At 45.3% G+C, this 24,156-nt stretch overlaps 1 protein-coding gene across 1 annotated transcript in view; it reads right to left on the bottom strand.

The window, feature by feature from the left end:
* KCNAB1 (potassium voltage-gated channel subfamily A regulatory beta subunit 1) overlaps positions 1 to 24,156 on the bottom strand; it is a 181,678-nt gene that overhangs the window by 41,874 nt on the left and 115,648 nt on the right. Inside the window, exons 2-3 of the mRNA XM_088669836.1 lie at positions 19,434 to 19,477; positions 244 to 281 (exon numbers count right to left, since the gene is read on the bottom strand). Coding sequence (XP_088525962.1) covers positions 244 to 281; positions 19,434 to 19,477 — 82 coding nt within the window. The remainder of the gene's footprint in view (positions 1 to 243; positions 282 to 19,433; positions 19,478 to 24,156) is intronic.

The following is a 24,156-nucleotide window of genomic DNA, read 5'->3' as shown; positions in this document are numbered from 1 at the left end:
GATCGCAGAGCCATTTAGTGCCCAAAGTGCTGTCCATTAAATTCCAGGTTCTGAAAAGATGTTCTGAAGTGCATGAAAAGCACAAATCCTTTTTCTTTTATGTATGATCATTCCTGTTGCCAGAATGGACTCTGTACATTCTGTCATCTGTGGTTTGCCTTTTAATTAAAAAGACGTATAAGAAATAAGGCACAGCCAAATCTCCTTTTTTTGCAAGTTGTAGTTAAATGAAACTTTGCTTACCTCGTCTGAAATTTGACCTCCAAACGTGACCCATGTCCCTAGGAAGAAACACAGTGATTGTTACTCTTGAGGGCTTTCCTTTAATATACGAAACACATAATAATTAGGAAACTTTCCCTCAGAGAATCTCCCCAAGCTGATTTGTTCGACGAGCTCTCTTTCCTGATGAGAATATACTCCAAGGATGTTGAATGCTTTCAATTTAATTGCCTGACAAGCGACAGTGGCCAGGCTTCCTTGACTTAAGCAGCCTTGTCATAGCTAGGTAGGGAGTTCTCCTTTCTGAATAGGACATGGGTGAAATGTTTTGATAGGAAGAGATTACTGCCAGTGGATGCACCGCTCCTGTTAGCAATTATGGGTAAGTCAGTATGGAAAAGAGCCCACGGTGCAGCTAGAAGCTAGATTTGATCAGACATCCGCTCCACATGACAGCTCCCACATTAACTGCTCTGCGCAGAGTTTCTGAATAGGCGCAAGTCAAGCTCGCTTAATTCAGTTTGCAGCACAATCCTCTACATGCCTTCTTAGGAGCAAACCTCATTGAGTTCAACGGGGTTTACTCACAGGTGAGAGAGTGCAGAAGCAAGCCTTCCCCTTCATAGCAACCTCTGAATGTTTTGGAGTGCAACATCCTTCAGTCCCAGCCACCACCCCTGTCAGCTCCCAACAGCACATTGCGGTCATGGATATTGCAGTCTAAAAGGTCGGAAGAACACCAAGCCTAGGAAGTCTGCTGTACTCCTTTGTTTACATGAGATATAAAACCTGAAGCGTACCTATTTAAAGCCAGAGTATGCATGTGCTTTCAAAACAAACAACAAAACCACCGGAACAGGACTTCCCTGCAAGTAAATATTTTTATTGCAGCGATTTTTATTGCAATTATTTTCATTGTTCTCCCTCTCTCTCCCCTCATTTTATACTTGCGAGAACCCTGTGAGGGCAAGGTTAGAGCTTTATTCAACTTTATTGCCAGATGGGGATTTGAACCCTAGTTCCCCAGGTCCAAGTCCGGCACCCTAGACATGACACTGCTCTACATGAGCTTGCAGTGTTAGGCTATAATCTGTAATATGCAAAGGACTGAGTTTTTAGGATGCAATCGTATTTACTACCCCCCGAAGTAAGTTCCATTTAACACAACATATTATATAGAATCACACCATTACGTGTGTGTGTGTGTGTGTGTGTAGTTGTTGCATAGATTTGGGTTAACTGAAGAGAGGTTTGCTCCCCTGCATTTTCAGTGAATTGAAACACACCACGATCCCCACTATGTGCCAGCCTAAGGATTGAATCATGGAGCCCTATTGAATCATAGAATCCTAGAGTTGGAAGAGACCACAAGGGCCATCCAGTCCAATCCCCTGCCAAGCAGGAAACACCATCAAAGGGTTCCCTTAATCTCCGCTTCCCTCTCCTTGGGAGTCTTCCGGGCAGCTGCTGCTGCTGCTGCCATCCCTGGTCTCTGAGCTGCTCCCCTCCCCTCCCCACTGCAAAGAGAGGTCGCTGTAGGGCTTATAGCCATGGCTGGTGCAATAAACAGCTGTGCAAGCCTTTGGGAGGGAGAGATGCGAGAGGGCATCAGAGGAGGAGGAAAGGAAGGAAAGAAACAAAGAAGGAAAGAGGGACAGAGGACAGTGTTGCCCACGGCACCCCTGACCATCATTCAAGGCACCCCAGGGTGCCACAGCACACTGGTTCAAAACCACTGCCTTATGGGACAGCTGCCCTTTCCTGCATTGCAAGGGGTTGGAAGAGATGATCCTCAGGGTCCCTTCCAACTCTAGAATTCTTTGCAATGTAGTCGAAGCAAAATTCCAAGTATGTTTGGTACTTGGCCAAAAAAATATTCCTTATTCCTTATTATTATTCCTTTGAAAGACAGCTATGTTCAGAAATTCACATTTCTCTGAATTTTGTGATGCAATTCTCCAACCAACCCCCCCCCCCAACATACAAAAGTGTATATGTTAGAGTGTGCCTAAGAATTGGTGAAAATAACAGCAATGCATTGTAATAGGGAGAAATGCTGGGGGGGGGGTTCCCCCCGAAATATTTTGGGCAAAATTGTATACAACAATACTGTGTCTTAAGAGAAATGCATTCTAGAATGTAGATTAATGTTAATGAGGATGTCCTCCCCACAAAAGTTTGCAAACAGATGTGGAAAGGTGGCAAACTGAACATGACTGGGAAAAATGAGAAAGAGAAAAACTGAAATTGACATATGTGATGAGAGCCGTGTGCAATCAGGGATCTACATTTGGGGGGGAAGCCTACATGCACAGAGCAGGTTTCCCTTGTGTCCCCCAAATAGTAAATTTGGGGGGGGTACGTCAGCATAGATGTGGCAGTAGGGGCAGGATCAGCAGACACTGCCCTCTTCTCTCCTCCGCAATATTGCAATCATCTGTGAAGTGGAATACATATTTAACCTCAATACTAGACATAACTCATGCTTCATGGTGTCAAGATGAGTTTCGAGACTTCTGAAACCTCTCATCAAACATTAAGGTCATCATCCACTGAGAAATTCTCCCATCTAGGGCCCCATGAGAATGATTGAGAGCTGTGCAAGATCACACAAAGTTCGCAATAGCTAATGGCACAATTATTCTGTTGATCTTTAAAGGTTCTGTGTTTGTTCTCCAGTAATGGATTAACCCAGCAACCTCCCTGGTGGTGAAAAGTGGGTGTGAGAATGAGTTTTAAAATGAACATGTCTGCAATGTAGAAGAAATACTATTTTTCTCCTTAGTATTTTTCTTACTTCTCTTTATTATTTTAAATTGTTTTTGCTCTTTAAAAAGTCCTATCACACACAAAAATCTATCACCTGGAGCAAACATTTTTTGGGGGAATTTGACACTTGGGACAAAGTTGTGCATTCTGTTGTTCAAGCTTGCTAGCCAGTGCCCCAGTGATTTGCTAAGGGGTATCCTTTCCTTTACAGGTATGGGACCCAGGTGGCGCTGTGGGTTAAACCACTGAGCCTAGGGCTTGCTGATCAGAAGGTCAGCGGTTCGAATCCCTGTGACGGGGTGAGCTCCTGTTGCTCGGTCCCAGCTCCTGCCAACCTAGCAGTTCAAAAGCACGTCAAAGTGCAAGTAGATAAATAGGTACCGCTACAGCGGGAAGGTAAACGGCGTTTCCATGTGCTGCTCTGGTTCGCCAGAAGCAGCTTTGTCATGCTGGCCACATGACCTGGAAGCTGTACGCCGGCTCCCTCGGCCAATAATGCGAGATGAGCGCTGCAACCCCAGAGTCGGCCACGACTGGACCTAATGGTCAGGGGTCACTTTACCTTTACCTTCTATCCTTTCCTTTACAGGTATGCATTATGCTACTAATTCTCTCACTGTGTGATCTATATCATCTATCTATCTATCTATCTATCTATCTATCTATCTATCTATCTATCTATCTATCTACACAACAGTTAACATATATAAAAACAGTTAAAAGAATTGCAGATATATAAAAACAATTTAAAAGATCCATACAGTTTAAACAGCTCATGTATAAAATCAATTCGAATCCAATACAGATGCCAACTGAGATAAAGATCTTCATTCAGAAGATTTGCCCTGCTCTTGTTCGTCAAATACCTAAAGCTGAAAAACACCACAGATGAGTAAGACATCAAACTGCCTTTGCTTCTGTCACCATCACTTGAGTTTGCACATCATGATGCAGAAGGCAGGGTGCTGTAGTGTGAAAAAATTGGAAATTTAAAAATCACCCCATGCTCTCTATCACCTAGTTACCATGTCACTTTGATTCAATCACAGCCGCAAAGCAGCCCCAAACATGTCTCCCTCAGAAATGCATCTGTGTTAATATGTGCGTTATCAGAGAGTCGGAAAGGCTTAATAAATTGAGCCTCACCACCTGACTCCTAACCTGTCCCCCATTTTAATCATATAATGCTCAGGGCCGGTTGAAGCCTTTCTGCCGCCTGAAGCAAAGGGCAAGATGGTGCCCTCTCTCATTTCAGCACAGAAGCTGACCTGATTTCTTGAACACTGGTGATGGGAGAGCCAGGCCAGGTCATGTGGCATGCAAAACTTTCTCCTCCAAAAGAAGGGAGTGGTTGGAGGGCTCAGGAGCAGCAGCCATGGGGCTCACAGCACAATCTACCTGAGGCGATGGCTTCAACTTTACCTAATGGTAGAGCTGGCTGTGATCATGCCCTCCCCAGTCTTTTCAAAAACAGTAGCTTGGGGTTAGGAGGCTGGCAGAAAAGCACAGTGCCACTGCCCTACTTATGACAGCTGCTGCTAACCAGAATGGGCAGTGTGTCAAGAGAGCTTGGGGCTGTGTACACCAGGAGGAGTACAGGATTGGTTCCCCTGATGCATCCATGTAGCCCCAGCCTATGAAGCCAACAACAAACCTTGACTCCAGATCATGGTTTGTTTCCGGGAAAACAAAGCCCTAAACAGCTTTGGCTCTATATACCTGAAGGAGTGTCTCCACCCCCATCATTCAGCCCAGACACTGAAATCCAGCGCTGAGGGCCTTCTGGCAGTTCCCTCACTGCGAGATGTGAGGTTACGGGGAACCAGGCAGAGGGCCTTCTCGGTAGTGGCGCCTGCCCTGTGAAATGCCCTGCCATCAGATGTCAAGGAAATAAACAACTATCTGACTTTTAGAAGACATCTGAAGGCAGCCCTGTCCAAGTGAAGTTTTTAATATTTGATGTCCTATTGTGTTTTAATTTGTTGGAAGCCACCCAGAGTGGCTGGGGAAACCCAGTCAGATGGGTGGCATATAAACAAACAAACAAACAAACAAACAAACACCAGTCAAATCAGCTCCCTGGTTTTCTGGGTAGCTTAGCTGGAAGCAATGAAACAGCTGGGGAGTGTGTCTGTGGAAGGCTTGTGATAATCCCAACCAAACACTGACTAGAGCCCATTTTAAGGATTTAAGGAGGGTGCCTAAGAAACCATTGACAGGGCTTGTGCTCTCCAATTTCAAATATTACTTTCAGGGGCCGCTTCACCGTCCTTGAAATCTCTTGCAATCCTTTGCATTAAGCCATTTCAGCCTTCCAGTAATTTCTCCATTATGTTTCTTTCAAAAACGACATGTTACCAAAGCAACCGAGGAAACCTGAAAGTGTTTACATGCAAGTGCTTTAAACCTCATAGGCAGAGGTAACCTGTAAACACTGGGAGATGAAAATCCCAAAGCACAAAGAGCCGAGCATGTGAGCATATTACTTCCAATTTTTGAATTACTTTATCTATTAGTGGAGGAGCTGTCACTTATCTAGGTACCAGGCAGTGAAAAGAGATGTTTACTTAGGAACATACAAAGCAGCCAAATGCCAGGTATCAAACTACTGGTCCATCTACCCCAGTATTGTCTGCTCTGGCTGACAGTGGCATTCCAGAAGTTCCAGAACTACAACTCCCATCATTTTTGGCCATGGACTAAGCTGATTGTGGATGATGGGGGTTGGAGTTTAACAACAAATTGGGACACTGTGGTAGAAATCCTATGGATGCTGGGCACCAAACTGCCAGTTTATTTCTCATCCACTTGCCTTCTGGATAATTTCCTTTGGAGATTTCTTTCAAAATATTGATAATTACATATTCAGAAATAATGGTAAACCATGGATTTGCAGTGGAAATACTCCCTCTTCTTCTCATGGGAAAAAATTAGAAACTTCAGACCTTTTACCATTTGGTTCCAATCTGGCAAAGCTTACACTGAGGTTTGGACTGAGGATGCACCCACATCATGCCCCAATGTACACAGCACTGGGTACTACAGTTTAACACTCATCCTGTGAGCTGTAGCTTACCATTCAATTCCCAGCACACACAGAATCATAGAATTGTAGAGTTAGAAGGGGGACCACAAGAGCCATCTAGTCTAACTCCCTGCAATGCAGGAATCTTTTTGGCTAATGTGGGGCTTGAATCCACAACTTTGAGATTAAGAGTCTCATGCTCTACCATTGGAACAGACTACAGTTCCCACAGGATTCTTCACTCCTTCTCAGTAGTGGTGCCCGCCCTGTGGAACGCCCTCCCATCAGAAGTCAAAGAGAAAAACACCTGCCAGACTTTTAGAAGACATCTGAAGGCAGCCCTGTTTAGGGAGGCTTTTAATGTTTAATAGATTATTTTATTTCAATTTTCTGTTGGAAGCCGCCCAGAGTGGCTGGGGAAACCCAGCCAGATGGGTGGGGTATAAATAATAATAATAATAATAATAATAATAATAATGTGAGGGGTATGATGTTTTTTTAATGTGCTTTGATGGCATGGTGTATATGCAAGCTTATGTCCAGTCTTTATTGAACATTTGTTCTGATTTGTGGGGAGGCTCCATGACGACAGGCATTCATCCTGACCCAACACTTTTAGTGCATTCCCCGGTCGCTTTCTTAACTATAAAAACCAGATGATTCTTATTACAGTGGTACCTGGGTTTAAGAACAGTCCAGTTTAAGAACAATTCGGTTTACCAACTCCGCAAAACCGGAAATAGTGTCTTGGTTTGAGAACTTTACCTTGGTCTAAGAACGGAATCTGAATGATGGAAGGGCACTGGTGGCAGGAGGCCTCATTAGGGAAAGTGTGCCTCCATTTAAGAACAGTTTTGGTTTAAGAACGGACTTCTGGAACGGATTAAGTTCATAAACCGAGGTACCACCGTATTTATTTTATTTTTATTTTTTTTAAAAACTGCACCTGGATTTGTTATGCAAGGTGACAAACCTTTAATCCACTTGAATAGCACAAACCTACATTTCCAGTATGTGCCTGAATTTCTCCTGCAAAATACTGACAGCCTGGTAGCAACCTTAATGTGTTTCTCTAATGACTGCCAATTAGACTAAAAACAATCACTTCACTACTCCTGTGAAATATCTCTAGAGTATTCCAGCAAATATTGAAGGTTTAAGCGTGCATGGTCTATGATTCACCTAAACACTGTCTACTCAAACATGCCCAGTAATTGAGAGATCTATGTAGGTGCCTGGACTTCCATGCTGCACCGCAATTTGTCTGATTCAACTCAGGGAGAAAGTAGCAGCTAACCGTCTCTAGCATGAATTGACTGGAATAACAAACAAAAGCTACCCTAGAATTATATCACAAAACCGAAAGCAGCAAGCCTCCCAAAACCAGGGCAAGAGATAAAAGAGCAATTTAAACATCAAAGGAAAAGCTAGAAATATTAGGCCTAATGGAGTAAGGATATTGTTTTCCACACACCAGACATTCCTAAGGGTGGTGAGTCAGCATGATGGGGGCAAGAGAATAAGGTCAATTCCAACATTCTTGATCCCTTTGTTCCTTGAAGGGTAGACACTATCCTGTGGTGCTGAAGTCTTCGGTAAAATTGCCTCATAGGTCCTACATTAATTATAAGAATTCGGGTGGCACTGTGGTCTAAACCACTGAGCCTCTTGGGCCTGCCAATCAGAAGGTCAGCGGTTCGAATCCCCGTGATGGGGTGAGCTTCCATTGCTCTGTCCCAGCTCCTGCCAACCTAGCAGTTTGAAAGCACGCCAGTGCAAGTAGATAAATAGATACCACTTTGGCGGGGAAGGTAAACGGCGTTTCCATGTGCCCTGGCACTCATCACAGTCCTCCATGCTCCAGTAGCAGTTTAGTCATGCTGGCCACATGACTCGGAATGCTGTCTGTGGACAAATGCCGGCTCCCTTGGCCTGAAAGTGAGATGAGCACCACAACCCCATAATCACCTTTGACTGGACTTAACCGTCCAGGGGTCCTCTACCTTTTACCTTTACATTAATTATAGCCCCCCCCTAAAAAACAAAGTACTTAAAAAAAAACTAATAAGAGGATTCTCTCCTCCATTCTATATATTGAAACCCTTGAGATGCTGAAATACGGATATGTCACAGAACAGGGTGCTACTGATTATGTGAACGATCCCAAGTTACATAGATAATTCCTTAGGAACATAGGAAGTTGCCTTATACTGAGTCAGTCCATGGCTCCATGTAGCTCATAGAATCATAAAACTATAGAGTCTTCTAATCCAACCCCCTGCAGTGTAGGAATCTCAAGTAAAGCGTCCTTGATATTCAACCTTTGCCTTCAATGATGGGAGCCCATCACCTTCTGAGGGTGTCCATTCCACTGCTGAACAGCTCTTACCATCAGAAAGTTCATCCTGATGTTTAGTCAGAATCTCCTTTCTTGTAACTTGAAGCCATGGATTTGGGAGAAGGAGAAAACAAGCTTGCTCCACCTTCCATGCGATAGCCCTTCAAACCTTTGAAGATGGTTATCATATCTCATCTCAGTCTCCTCATACACAGGCTAAACATACCCAGCTCCTTCAACCATTCCTCATAAGGCTTGGTCTCCAGACCCTTGATCATTCTGGTTGCCCTCCTCTGCACACGTTCCAACGTGTCAATACCCTTCTTATATTGTGGTGCTAAGAACTGAACACGGCGTTCCAGGTGTGGCCTGACCAAGGCAGAATAGAGAGGTACTATTACTGTTTCTTCTTCTTCTTTTCTAAAAAACCCTCTAAGCGGTGTTGTTGTCATTGTTGTTTAGTCATTTAGTCGTGTCCAACTCTTTGTGACCCCATGGACCAGAGCATGCCAGGCACTCCTGTCTTCCACTGCCTCCCACAGTTTGGTCAGACTCATGCTGGTGGCTACGAGAACACTGTCCAACCATCTTGTCCTCTGCCGTCCCCTTCTCCTAGTGCCCTCCATCTTTCCCAGAATCAGGGTCTTTTCCAGGGAGTCTTCTCTTCTCATGAGGTGGCCAAAGTATTGGAGCCTCAGCTTCAGGATCTGTCCTTCCAGTGAGCACTCAGGGCTGATTTCCTTCAGAATGGATAGGTTTGATCTTCTTGCAGTCCCTGGGACTCTCAAGAGTCTCCTCCAGCACCATAATTCAAAACATATAATTCAAAACATATAAAATAAAACTTTAAAAACATTGATTAAAAACAGTTCAAAACTGGCATTTAAAAGCATTCAAAAGATTATTAAAATCAACAATAGAGGAAAAAGAGTTAAAACAGATGTAACTTCTAAATGTCTGGATAGACCTGCCTAAACGAAAATGTTTTAAGCAAAAATATAATGCAGGCAAGGAGCCTACCTGATGCCAATAAGCAGGGAGTTCTGTAGCGTAGGTGCTGCCACACTAAAAAAGATTTCTTAGAAGTGTGACATAGGTATTATGGGACACTCATAACAGTGCTGGTTTTGTGGATTGATGTGGCCAAGTGGGTGTATATGGAGCATGTTGATAATCCCATCACTTCAACAGCATTCCCCTTCTCAAATAGGTTTTCTGCAGTAGTGCTTCAGTAGACAGTGGAGCACCATAAAACTGATTCAGAATAACTGTTTGGCCATACAGTGATTGACTGTTGTAATCTGGTGCTAAGCACTCCATGACAGTGCTGTTCAAAAGGGCCGCTGCAGTGCCCCCCATGTGCTCTGCATATGCCCATGTTAACTGCAGCCAAAATGTATGACTCAAGATCTGGAGGTGGAGAGCAGGGTAAGAGCTTCTTTGGAACAATTAATGGATTAAGCATTTCCTCTTCCGAGCGGCGAGTGCAGCAAACTGTTCCCAAATATCAGACTATTGCAGGCCTGCTGATAAATATGTTGTTACTAAAACGCCTCTGGGCTTAGAAAGTAACCGTAAATATTTGGTGTTTGCCAATTGATTGCTAGCTAAAGGGAACCATGAAGGCATTTTAAGTTATGAGCAAGTGAATAGGAGTGGGTTGTGAGGGGAAGATCACATATTCACTTGGACATGTACGAGTCCCTCATCGCCGATTCTTTCTTTCCATGCATCCAAGGCTCCTTGTCCACTAGATCTTCTTCCAGAATGTTATTTTTCTAGTAATCGCTATGGCAAGCAGCCATGTGTTTCGTTTTCAAAGGGCAAATCAAGCAAAAGTGGCCTCTTTAGTTTTACGCTGCTGTATTATATTTTTACATCTCTTAAAACAACAGCAACAAATTCCACGATCTCCCCAATTCTAAATATTTCAAAAGAAGGGAATGGACTGCAGGCTGCCCTCCTGTTAAATCAAAATCCACTTGCAATGTCTTACCGCAACAGCTTTGTATCTGCCTAAAATGCATGTGTGTGTGTGTGCGCGCGCATGTTTTCACATGGCAAAGATATGTATTTGCTAGGCCACATTTGACTATGCACACAGAATAAACAACTCTAGTCCATTAGAGTTTTCTTGGCAGGGATACTGGAGTGGCTTGCCAGTTCCTTCTCCAGGTGGATCACGTTTAGTCAAAACTCTCCACTATGACCTGTCCATCTTGGGTGGCCCTGCATGGCATAGCTCATAGCTTCTCTGAGTTATTCAAGCCCCTTCGCCACGACAAGGCATTGATCCATGAAGGGGACAAGGCATGGATCCATGAAGGGGATGACAGAGGACGAGATGGTTGGACAGTGTTCTCGAAGCTACCAACATGAGTTTGACCAAACTGCGGGAAGCAGTGGAAGACAGGAGTGCCTGGCGTGCTATGGTCCATGGGGTCACGAAGAGTCGGACACGACTAAACAACTAAACAACAACAACAAGTCCATTGGACTAGATGAGCCTTTGAGGCCCTTCCAACTCTACAGATCTATGATTCTATTCAAATACCTCTATTTTTTTCTGCTGTAAAGTCCCGATTCTTGATTTGTCACCATCAGCAATTCCATGTCCCAATGCCCACCTCCCCCATCAATGACAGAAAGCTGCCCGTTCAAATGCTACAAGGGAAATAGATGTGGAATGACAGGAGATCTGCAAGACAAAGTACTACATTTTGATAACTGGGAACTCTGTGTCTACCTTTCATGAGTAAAGATTTGAGCAATAGTGGTCAGCAGGCCAGGGCAGTGGCTGCTATCTGACCTCCCTTCACTGTCATAGCTTCGGCATACCAGGGAAAGGGCTGTGAGATGGTACTTGAGCTGCAACCCATCATGGTTGGGAGCAGTGCTCTGGCTCTGCTGGTGTGTTTGCACTGCTCTGACCTCACCGCTGCTTCCCTCTCTCCCAGTAAGCCCAGCAATGCTGGTGATGGGGAGGTCAGTGTATTGCCAAAGGGGCAATTCATTGAAAGCATGAATGGAGCAATGAAAGCATAAATGGAGAGAGGGTTAAATATTTTATGAAGTACATCAAACGAAGCTACGCAGCTTTGTCACAATGTCATGCCTCTTTCCTTTTTGGGTTCCTGGGAACTCTCTCAGCAACAGGCATGACCCCTGAAGACTGTCCAGAAGTTCTCACTAACACAGTATCTTCACCAAAGTTACATAAGCCACAGCTTGTGTTTGGGTAAAACATCCACTTCCTATCAGAGTTGAAATACTAAATAATACTAGGCAGGAAGTCAACACAGATAACTTCCAAGGACTCTTTACTCCAGGTGTCAGCTGCAGCCTTATCTTAAAGATAAACATTCACACACATTTATATCTCATGAGAAACTAGGCTGCTTATTTGTGGAATAAACAGAATTAACCACTTAACGGCTAAGGATTTAGACATGATCTGGGCATGAGAGGGGCAATTGCTTAATCTCCTCACAATAACTATGGCCTTCCACAAATGCCATTCTCCTGCCCTGCCAGCTACTACTGCTATTAAGTCAACACATTTCCATCCCGCCTCCCCTTCTAGCCATGAGGGCTAAAACTTTGCTATTTTCAAAGGAGAAAAAAAAAGGTTAAATTTACATACCAAGCCTCATCTTTCCCTCAAAGGTAACTGAAGCCTAAGTGTGGGGCAATGGCTGCAGTGTGAGAATTTAAAAATAACCAACCCTACACTGTATATAAATATATGCTGCTGTTTCTGCTAATAGCAGCCCATCTGGAAACTGCCAGATACTGGCGAACGGCTAAAGGTCTAACAATTGAAGCGTGGCACCAAAGGATCTAGTCAATGGCACTGGCAGAACAACTAGCATGAAAAATCCACACAGCAAAAGGAAGAACAAGCTCTTTCCCTTTTTACACAGCATGGCAACTGTGTATATCTTACATGCAAAGGTGATGGGGGGCTGACGTCGCAAGTGTGACATCATGTGTGATGCTGGGAGGAGCTTCAATGGCTGGCGGTTCCTCCTCCTCCTCCAGCAAGGGACTGCTTCAAACCTCCTTCCCCTCCACATCAGGAGGACGAGAAGGAGCCGGCCACTGAAGCCACACCTGGCTCAGCTTCTCACTCAACCTCCTCTCCCCCCTGATTTTGGGGGACATTGGGGGGACTCCCCCCAAAAATAATAATAATTTATTATTTATACCCCACCCATCTGGCTGGGTTTCCCCAGCCACTCTGGGGGGCTTCCAACAGAAAAATAAAACACAATAATCTATTAAACATTAAAAGCCTCCCTGAACAGGGCTGCCTTCAGATGTCTCCTAAAAGTCTGGTAGTTGTTTTCCTCTTTGACATCTGTTGGGAGGGCATTCCACAGGGCAGGCGCCACCACCAAGAAGGCCCTCTAATGCAGAGGTTTTCAACCTTTTTGAGTCCATGGCTCCCTTAACCAACTACATTATTTCTGTGGCACTGCTCTGGGGCTCAGGAGCCCATTTATGCCTCCCCTTCCTGCAGAGCTGGCAGCCTCTCATTCTTTTTCAAACACCCTCTCTTGTGGAGGGGTCCCTCAGACTCCTCTCCTCTCCCATTTCCTTGGCAGCTGCTGCTGCAGTCCCTGGTCTCTGAGCTGAACACCCCCCCCAAAAAAAGAGGTGCTTCCTCACACTGCCCCATAGGGGCCTGGGACATGGGCGTACCCAGGATCAAAACTAGGGGGGGGCAAGGGGAGGGGCCAAGGCACGGAAGGGGAGGGGCCACAAAGTGGGCTGGAACGGCGAACTCGCGCTCCGCCGGGCTGTGCCCCTCCCTAGCAGCAGGGCTGGTAGGCGGAGGCGGAGCCCAGCCCAGCAGAGCGCGAGTTCAGCGTTCCCGCCCGCCGCGCCGCGCTCTCTGGTTCCCCGCCGCGCTTGGCCTTGCCAGAGGGCGCGCCAGGGAGCTGGAGGGAGGGTGCGGCGCGGTGCGGCGGGAATGGCGAACTCGCGCTCCGCCGGGCTGTGCTCCGCCTCTGCCCACCAGCCCTGCTTCTAGAGTAGGGCAGCTGCCCTAACTTGCCGCATGGTGGGTACGCCCTTGGCCTGGGACTTGTCTGTCCATTCCCAACAGCAAGGGCTGGTGGACTGGCTGGCTGGGCTCCCTCGCCTGCTTATTCTGAGGCCACATCAGCTCCTAGAATCATAGAATCTTAGGGTCATCTAGTCCAATGCAGGAATCTCAGCTAAAGCATCCATGACAGTTGGCCATCCAACTTCTGTTTAAAAACCTCCAAGAAAGGAGAGCCCACCACCTCTCATCATAGCTGCCAAGTCTTCCGTATTCCCCGGGAAACCCCTGTTTTTTCCAGCCTTTTCCTGCAGGCAGCCCAGATTTTAAAAACCCCCGTAAATCCCCTGGCCCACATAAATCTTACTGGCCTGGGAGGCTCCTTCTGTGCATGTCTGGAGTCTCTGGACATGCGCAGAAGCGATTTCTGGCGCTGCGGCCATTTTGGAAATGGGCAGAGCATGCGTAGAAGCAACTTCCAGTGCTGCTCTGCCCAGTTCCAAAATGGCTGCAGCGCGACTTCTGGTGCCGCGCTGCTGCCGATCCAAATTTTTCAATCTGGGAGTTGGCACCTATGCCTCTCATGGGAGTCTGTTCCACTGCTGAACAGATCTTACATTCAAGGCAGCACAGGGTGCCATGGCACACTGGTTGAAAGCCACCACTCTAATGGGTGAATAAATATTGTTAGAAACTTTGGCTGCATGCCCCTCTCTCTGCCAAGCGGTAGTAAGAGCCCATGGGGTCCCAGGCACACACAGAAGGTCTGTGTCCCTTTGGAGAACAGAAGACATGGCGGAGACTGTTGTGCTTTAAGAAATATTTATCCACCTATTTACACCTTCAGAATGCATGGAGGAAGTCCAGGTATTACAGCATGGCCCATAGCAGTGCAGGCAACCTTCTGCCTGCCTGTTCAAGATGGATCTCAGCCCTCCTCCCTCCTCTTTCCCAGAAACCCCTTGCTTGAAAACTCCCTTTTCCTGCCCCCTCAAACACACATCCCATCACCTTGGTAACCTCTCACCTCCCAAGCTAAAGGATTCCTTTCCTCAATGGCCCATCAACACTTTTTGTCATAGGTTTGCTCTCCACCAGCAAGGCTGGTTTCCATGAACCAGCCTAGGAATTCCTTTGCAGCTTGCATTCTTCCTTTCATATCAAAAATAACAAAAACCGTAGCACTTACTAATTTCTACGGCTTACCCTACATCTATAACACCACAATATGTTTGTAACAGTTCTTGTTCATTATATATTGCAGAATTAAGTAAAAAAACAAACACCATTGATAGAAACATACACAAACCATACCAGAAATAAAAGAAAGTTAATTCTGTCTGAGATCCCAGGGCTTAAAGTCGGAATTTTACTATCTGTAAAATTCTCCCTTATAATGAGAGCCGCCGGAGCTCACATTTACTTCAGAGTGAGACTGGTTTCAAGAAAGGCCAGGATCCTACGCATTACCATGTTTTTCTTGTTGGATCTTTAAGAGGCGTTCAAGTTAATCCCATACTAAACGCAGGCTTTGTGTAACTTGACTCCTTTCTGCTTCTTCCGCCTTTCTCTCTGTTCTTTAGCCTTATCTGAACAAGATTCCCTCTCACCTTCCCTCACACTTGCATTCCTTTGTTCTGCCCATAAATCCTCAGTCCCTTTCTTGCTCCCAGCCAACAATGGTGCCTCTTGCTCCCAACAGATGCCTTTTAAGCAGCCGCAGCTGCGTGCCAGAAGGTTTCCTTTGCCTTGCCTTCAACCTACCATTCCTCTTCCGGCCTGCCAGTACTTAGAATCAGGTCAGCTGCAAGAGCAACACCAAGGCATCATCCCCTCCTTCGCACAACCTGGTACAGTCATACCTCAGAGCAGTGGTGGAGGAACACACTGTATCACCTGGGGCGACAAATTGTCTTGCAACGGGTGGGTGGGGTAGGGGGCCTCGCTCGTAGCGTCACTACGTAATGAAGCTGCGCATGCGTGATACATAGAGGGGGATCACACGCCTTCAAAACGGAGCCTCCAGCTCCCCGGTAGAAGGCCTCGCTCGGCATGGTGGGCAGGTGCCATCCTGGAGCTGGAGGGGGGTGACAGTCGCCACCCCCTTTGTGGGATGGAACACTGGGGCAGACAAGTCACAACACTTCCTAGAGTGTCCACTAAGAGGAACTCACACGGGGGAACACCTGACTAAGTTCCTGTTCCTCCAGATATGCAGATGAGATGGATTAGCTGGCAGAGAAAAGCCCCTAGCCAGCAGCCATTCTCTCTCTTAGCCATCTCTCCTTCAATGGGAACACATCTCCAGAGAATCTACAGTTAGGATGGTTCTCCCTCTTGGCCTGCTGCCAAGAGATAGACCAGATGGAGCCTCACTTTACTAAGTAGACTCCAGGTGTACATATTTGTAACTTTTCTACATAAGCCTGCCTTTCTGAGATTATGCTGTTAACTCAGGATGTCATGTGAGTAAACTCTATCTTATTTTAATACCATTGTTCTAGTTACAGGTAGGTAGCCGTGTTGGTCTGAGTCGAAGCAAAATGAAAAATTCCTTCAGTAGCACCTTAAAGACCAACTAAGTTTATATTTTGGTATGAGCTTTCGTGTGCATGCACACTTCTTCAGATACACTAGAAACTTCTGTTTCTAGTGTATCTGAAGAAGTGTGCATGCACACGAAAGCTCATACCAAAATATAAACTTAGTTGGTCTTTAAGGTGCTACTGAAGGAATTTTTCATAATACCATTGTGTCATGTATTTCTTTTAAGAGGGAAAAAGGGGATTTGCCAGGAAGTATAATATTAAAGTATAATATTGTTGTATAGGTTTTAACAAACCTAAACGCATATGTCTTGCTGCGCACAAAAGGGGAATGTCACTCTGCTGATATTGGAAGCTTGCTAACACAAGCTTGGATAGGATCTATCTAATAATATATCCTAATCCACATCCCTAACATTCCCACACCCTTGACTCCCAAGCCAAGTCTCCAGTCTCCCGGTAAAAAACCTGCGCAGTGCGCCATGCGGGCTTTTTACCGGGAGGCTAGAGGGGCTCAGCTTGGGAGTCGTGGGGTGGGGCGCCGACTGTCCCCCCCCCAGAGTAGAACCCATGGCAGACCGCCCCTATCTCCCCCCCCTTGCTACGCTCCTGCCTCAGAGCCCTCTTTGGGCTCAGAGAAAAAAAAAGGTGTGCAGTGTTGGCCCTTGGTTGCTATCAGACAGTATGAAAATGTTTGCGCCTAAGGATGACCAAAACCTGTCAATTTCTGTTTCTTTCTGTTTCTCATTTTCACACCCTTAAGCCCACTTTTCTGCACCAGTCCCTGATTTTATTTTGAAATTTTCATGAACAAACACCCACCAGCGTTTAATGCAAATTTCTCCTCATATACCGTTTCGTATGCAATCTAATACAAATATTTTTATATGCAGCGCCCCCCCCCGAACATAGGGCAGTAATACGTTATTTTCACTCATGCATGTAACCATGCACACATTCTTCAAGTACATCCATTTTTGCACACATTATTTATTAGAGAACTGCCTCAGAAAACTCAGAGAAGTGATGATTTCGAAGGATGGCTATATTTCAGTTCATATATAATGTCTTAGGAACCACATATTAGATAGATTCGCCTTTAAATGTGAACTGAATCAAATTTCAACACCAGCCTTAATTGCACTCTAACAAATTTTTAACTTAGGATTCCCCAAAGGAAAAAGAAATCAGATTCAAAAAGTCCAGTGATTTTCCAGCGACTGGTACCAGAAAATATATCCCTGGTAAACAGAAATAGTTGCAGTGTATGAATCTGGCAAATTCCTCTTCCATCCGAAAAACTTCAGAAGTCCTTCCACCGAATCACAGTAGTCTTCAAAAGTGATTATGGGAAAAGTCATATAACTAAAGAAGGCTTTTGTGGGAACGATCAGGTTGCATTTCAGGCTATAAGGTACACTTTGTTGCCAGGGTAGGGTCTTGAGGACGTTTGGATATCTCCGCTTATAGATTCATACGTTTTCTCAGGATTAATCCAATTTCAGGTTGCACAAAGCCTTGGGAGCAGTCAATTTGATTATTATGTTTTCACTCTCATCTATGGACCCCACAGCGTCGAAAAGCTTACATCTCATAGCAACACAGTGAGGTATGCCAAGCTGTGCCAGATTCCACACAGTGGGAGGTTTTCAGAAAGAGCCCCCATACGATAAGTAAACTCTAGAGCAACTCCCAAGAGACTGCGATCTACTCACAGAGTTAAAAACTGGCAGTGATCTACTGGGGTACAGGTCAAAGTTGTTGAGCTTTTTTTAAGGAAGTCTGTTTTTAGGGGTTCAGGTCATAGTTGTTCAGCTTTTTTAGGGAGGAGGAAAGAAAGCACCGGGTTTTTTTTGGGGTGTGTGTGCAGGGCTAAAATGTTGAGCTTCTTTGCAGGGAGCCAGTTATCCACCAGTGATCTACCACAGACGTCCAGTGATCTACCGGTAGATCACAATCTACCTGTTGGATGTGCCTGCCCTAAAGGTATGAATTTCAAAGTCATCTTAGATGTAGAGGCAGTGAGCAAATGACACACATAGAACGCATTACTGGTTGGACCTGCATGCAAACTGGGGTCTCTTTGAAGCTATGGAAAATGTCACTGCAATGCATGCTTATAGGGCTGGATTGTGCTCTTTCTATAAACAGAAAGTTGATGGATTTTTTTGGTCTACTGCACAATATATGTACACCCATAAAAGAACACCACAGAAATATATCACCTGAATAAGAACATTGGAAGCTACAAATCTGAGAAAATTTCGTTTCTTTTTGGGGGCACAACTCTGAAGCTTGCTTGATTTGAAATCACTGTTCCTGAATCTAGCTGCACTTAAATTCATCATGCACGGGACTCGAAAATGTTAAATAAATTGCTTTCTTGACTGCGCAGATTATCTGTTTGAAAGCGCTGTTTGATCTTGGAGGCACTAAAGGCAAAAATATGCAATATGTATGGAATATAATATTTTTATATGCCCCTGTAGATGAACTAGATGTATGCAACATTGATACAGTTTCATAGAAAGTGAAGTCAAATAAATGCACAGGTAATGTATCTATCCATGCAAATTTTCAAATCAAAAATAGTACTGGCCTCTCATTGGAAGAATACTCTCAAGGAAATTCACCTGCCAGCAGCTCTGCTAACATCTTTTAAGCATCAGGCATTTGACTTGCTTGTTAACATCTCTCTTATCTTTATGGGTGTTTTAAGTAGCTAGTTATTTCTTGCTGATCATGTTGGCATGCATGTGCTTGGAAGGGAGTGGGGGTTACCTGTTTGTTACTTTTAGCATTAGGCTGCAATCATAACCCCACGTACCTGGGAGTAAAAAGGTAAAGGGAACCCTGACCATTAGGTCCAGTCGTGACCAACTCTGGGGTTGCGGCGCTCATCTCACTCTATTGGCCGAGGGAGCTTCCAGGTCATGTGGCCAGCATGACAAAGCCGCTTCTGGTGAACCAGAGCGGCACACGGAAACGCCGTTTACCTTCCCGCTGTAGCGGTACTTATTTATCTACTTGCTCTTTGAGGTGCTTTCAAACTGCTAGATTGGCAGGAGCTGGGACCGAGCAACGGGAGCTCACCCTGTCGTGGGGATTCGAACTGCTGACTAGGCAAGCCCTAGGCTCAGTGGTTTAACCCACAGCACCACCCGCGTCCCACTTACCCAGGAGTAAGCCCCTCTGGATTCAATATGAGCTACTTCTGAATCAACATGGTTGGGATTGCATTGTGGGAGAATAATAATTTGTAAATGCTTGTTGTCGCCATTTTAATCTTGTGTATATTTTTCATCATAATATATTTTTGCATTATACTGGGCATCTAAGAAATGGAATAAACAGTGGCAATAAGAACATGGCAAACTCACTATTATTCACATTTTAACCTAGAGCTACCATCAACAGAATCATGCAGGTGAACATGGCTAGTATAATTTCTTTCCTCTATCCTTAAAGTAACAATAAAATACTCACCTAGCCCCAGACACGAAACTCTTAATCCAGACTTTCCAAGGTTTCTAGAATCAAAATAAGAAGACAATTAGCTCAAATTTCAACTGATATAATAAATGAATTATATGATTACTGTTACCAGATTTATCTGTGTGCAGGCAGGAACATGTGCTAATCATATACGTTTCACACACATTGCCTGCACAAATACTAGTGAGCTTCACCTTCCCAATATCTGCACAACAGGTGCATATGCAATTTGTAAGATAGTACCTTCCATGTGTGCATTTATCAGAAGTATTTATATATCATCCATTAATAAAGTTTTCTGGATGGCTTGTGGAAACATAAAGAATACAATTATAAACTGTAAGAAAAATGGAGAGGAGATCTCATGCAATATGAAAACCTCAGTGGAAGAGAATAAAACCAATTAAACATGCACCCCTAAAAGGCCTGGAAAAACAAACAGGTTTTCTTCTAGCCCAGAAAAGAGCAAAGGACAACAACAACAACAACAACAACAACAACTTATTATTTCCCCAGCCACTCTGGGCGGCTTCCAACAAAGATTAAAATGCATTAAAATGTCACACATTAAAAACTTCCCTACACAGGGCTTCAGATGTTTTCTAAATGTCAGGTAGTTGTTTTTCTCTTTGACATCTGGTAGGAGGGTATTCCACAGGGTGGGCGCCACTACCAAGAAGGCCGTCTGCCTGGTTCCCTGTAGCTTTGCTTCTCGCAGTGAGGGAACCACCAGAAGACCCTCAGAGCTGGACCTCAGTGTCCGGGCAGAGTGATGGAGGTGGAGATATACTTCAGGTATACTGGGCCAAGGCCATTTAGGGCTTTAAAGGTCAGCACCAACACTTTGAATTGTGCTCAGAAATGTACTGGGAGCCAATGTAGATCTTTGGGGACCAGTGTTATGTGGTCTCGGCGGCCGCTCCCAGTCACCAGTCTAGCTGCCACATTCTGGATTAGTTGTAGTTTCTGGGTCACCTTCAAAGCTAGCCCCACATAGAACACATTGCAATAGTCCAAGCCAGAGATAACTAGAGCATGCACCACTCTGGCAAGACAGTCCGCGGGCAGGTAGGGTCTCAGCCTGCGTACTAGATGGAACTGATGGACAGCTGCCCTGGATACAGAACTGACCTGCGCCTCCATGGACAACTGTGAGTCCAAAATGACTCCCAGGCTGCGCACCTGGTCCTTCAGGGGCACAGTTACCCCATTCAGGACCAGGGAGTCCTCCACCCCAGCCTGCCCCCTGTCCCCCAAGAACAGTACTTCTGTCTTGTCAGGATTCAACCTCAATCCAACCACCTCCAGGCACTCATACAGGACCTTCACTGCCTTCACTGGTTCCAATTTAAAAGAGAGGTAGAGCTGGGTATCATCCGCATATTGATGGACACCCAGCCCAATCCCCCCGATGATCTCTCCCAGCAGTTTCATGTAGATGTTAAAAAACATGGGGGAGAGGACAGAACGCTGAGGCACCCCACCACTTTCTGAACACAGCCCAGGAGGAAGGAGTGGAACCACTGTATAATAGTGCCCCCAGCTCCCAGCTCCTCTAGACGGTCCAGAAGGATGTTATGATCGATTGTATCAAAAGCCGCTGAGAGATCCAGCAGAACTAGGAAATAGCTCTCACCTTTTTTCCTAGCTCTCCGGAGATCATCAACCAGCGCGACTAAGAGTTTCAGTCCCATGATGAGGTCTGCACCTTCCAGGCATGCCTGGAGTTGTTCAGCAACCACCCACTCAGTCACCTTGCCCAAGAATGGAAGATTTGAGACTGGGTGATAGTTGGCCATATTGGCCAGGTCTAAAGATGTTTTTTAAAGAAGCGGTTTAATCACTGCCTCTTTCAGCAGTTCTGGGAATGCTCCCTCACAGAGGGAAGCATTCACCCCCCCCCCTCAGAGCCCATTGTCCAGCCCTTCCCGGCTTGGAGAGTGTTGTCAAGGAACCCTGGTTTGTTAAATGCTATACAAATCCGGAGTGGAGTCCCTAAGATGGTTGGATGGTGCCTTGTATGCCTCCTTCCAGAAACTCCTGCAGCCAAACTGGTGCCAAACATTGCTCTGCTTTCCTTTGGACCACTTCTGGGAGGCTGAGAGGTCCTGTCTTCTGGGCAACCCAGGACCTCCATACACACTACCCAGGCTTGCCCCCCAGGGAGGTCACTTTGGTGCTGCTAACACAGCAGTTTGACTTCACCCCCAGAGTTGCACTCCATTGCCTCTTGAGGCAGACAGATGGCAACAACAACAGCAACGTCGAGGAAATATTTGGGTTCAATACCCAACACCTTGTGGGTTCAGCCTGGACGGCCAATAAAATCTAGACTCCAGAGGTCATCAAAGCAGGACTCCTTTTAATTAAAAAGCATTGCAATGGATGCAAAGTCAGGTAAAAGGCACAGTAATATTTACACTTTGAGCATTCATGAACAACAGGTATTCTGTCTGGCTAGGTCATGTAGCATAACAACACCCTTCTGATATAGCAATGGCCTTCATAGTTCACCCTTCATCCTCCTACAGTTTATCCTGCTTACGTGCTACTTCGTCCTTCTTTCATGGTTCTCTTGCAAGCACAATGTTCACACCCCACCCTTGCTCAGCCCTTCTCTCTCTCACACTTCAATTTCCATTCTATATTTTCTATAATTCCTGCAGCATGGGAGGAAAGGGTTAACCACTGCCCCTATGCATTGGGTCCTGATCCTAATTGCCCTGTGCACTTTATCCCCACCCCCCACCCATGGCTGCTATTTAATTTTTTTCAAGCTAGACATGTTAATTGCAATTGCCCAAATATCAGCACGCTTCATTTGGCCTTTAGGCAAACCCTCCTCCTTGCCTCTAGGCTCACCTATTATGGCACGCACACATTTCAACACCCCTTTCAGAACTGGATGGATGAGGCTTCTGAGTCTCCAACAGCTTTTTATTGTTACAATTTCATAGCCCTGAAGTCTTAAGTATGGGTTTCACAGGCAATGTTAATTGCTGTAAAAGTCTGAAGTGCTAAATACCTCTCAAGTAGCAATATTGGATGGCTTCCTAATGTCTGCACAAAGAGGAAGATTTGAATGGGCTGGACGTTATTGGATTTGTGCACCTGAGGATAGGGGAGACGATACTGCAATTTGGGGCACGGCTGCACAGATCTCTTCCGTTAGCCGTTTTCAAGAAGGATGTATTCTCTTTTATTACCAGAGAGGCTTCTGCTGGAGCTTCATGTTGTAGTTGGGGAAAGAAGTGGATATATTTAGAGAAGTGTGACTTGACGTGAGGTGTGCAGCGCATCTTCAATTTCGGATATTCTAGCCAACATTTTGCATGCACTGTAGTAACACTGATTAATGCATTGGTAAGATTTGTAACCCAGAGATTGCATTTTTGCACCAGTTCAAACTTCTGGATGCTTTGCAGGGTGAGCCCACAAGCCAGGCTTTACAGTAATCTGGTCTTGGTACATCTGTGATTTGGTGTGATTACCACCCCCATCAGTTATTGTGAGAGAACATACTCAAAAGACAGTAGAATTAATAAAGCAAGATGTCAGGAAAGATCACTATCATTAAGGCTAATGAGCATGCTACGTTAAACATGGACGCTGGCTCAAAGTGATCTCTGTAGCATGTAACTCCCTTTTAATTATACCTTTCTGCTGGAGTATTTAAATTATCAGCTGTACTGATAGCAACTTGGGTGTCCCTCCCCCCTGTTTTGCTAAGATAAAAGGTATAATTTGCTAACAATCTCTCCCCCTTTGATTCAAGAAACCGTCAGCAGCTCTAGCCTTCTGGGTAATTTTATGCAGCTGTGAGCATGCGTTATTTTAAAGCAAAACATGCCTGAACTGTTTTTCTCTTAACGTGGCTTACTTCTGCCGGAATCAAACTTAGCGGCTCATAGAGCTAGAGACTTGGCCAAGTAATAACGCAGTTCAACCTGCCCTACGTGTGTAATAAACTGCTGAGCGCTGTAGGATTACAACACAAGACATGCTGAGTCTGGATAGGCAGATGGGTTGAAAACAAAAACAACAAAGTCTGCTCAAATTGGTCTTTATTGGGCCAAGCTGATGAAACCAGACCAATTTCCATCCATAACCTTTAGCACACACTTGAAATTTTGGGGAAATGGCTGCCGGGAGGCACGACATATCATTAAATGTCAGCAGTGAGCCCATGACAAAACAGAGCTGTGGGATAATGGCTGTCACATCTACAGGAACAGAATATGAGTTGAGGCTGCAAAATGAGGGGAGGACATGCCCCCCCCATCAATGGAGGAAAGGTCCCTACATCAGTCACCACCATACCAACTCACACATACCCTCCAACATTTCTCTGCTCCTCCTCACGCTACAGCTTGTCTCCGCTGTTAAAACCTGGATCCTTTGTTGTTGTTGTTGTTGTTGCTGGTAGCCAGAGATTGGTTTTTTTTAACCCTTTCTGTGCTGTTTTTCTGGTGCTTTGGCAGACGATGATTTGGTGTAACAGTGTTCTTTTTTAACCCATTATGTGCTGGGGTTTTGGTGCTTTGGCAGACTATGTCGGTGCTGCGTGTTAGTTCCAGCAAAGGTATTATTCGTCATTTATTTCTGTTCTCTTCCCCCCCCCCCAAAAGCGCAACAGCATTGGGGCACCTCCCCCAAAAGCAAAGCAACTTTTGCACCCCGCCAAAAAAACTCCAAAACTTTGGTCAGCAGCTCC

This window comes from Zootoca vivipara, chromosome 5 (genome assembly GCF_965207765.1).
Source record: "Zootoca vivipara chromosome 5, rZooViv2.hap1.1, whole genome shotgun sequence".
Lineage (NCBI taxonomy): Eukaryota > Metazoa > Chordata > Lepidosauria > Squamata > Lacertidae > Zootoca > Zootoca vivipara.
Note: the sequence above shows the minus strand (reverse complement) of the source record. Positions and strands in the feature narration are given on the sequence as shown.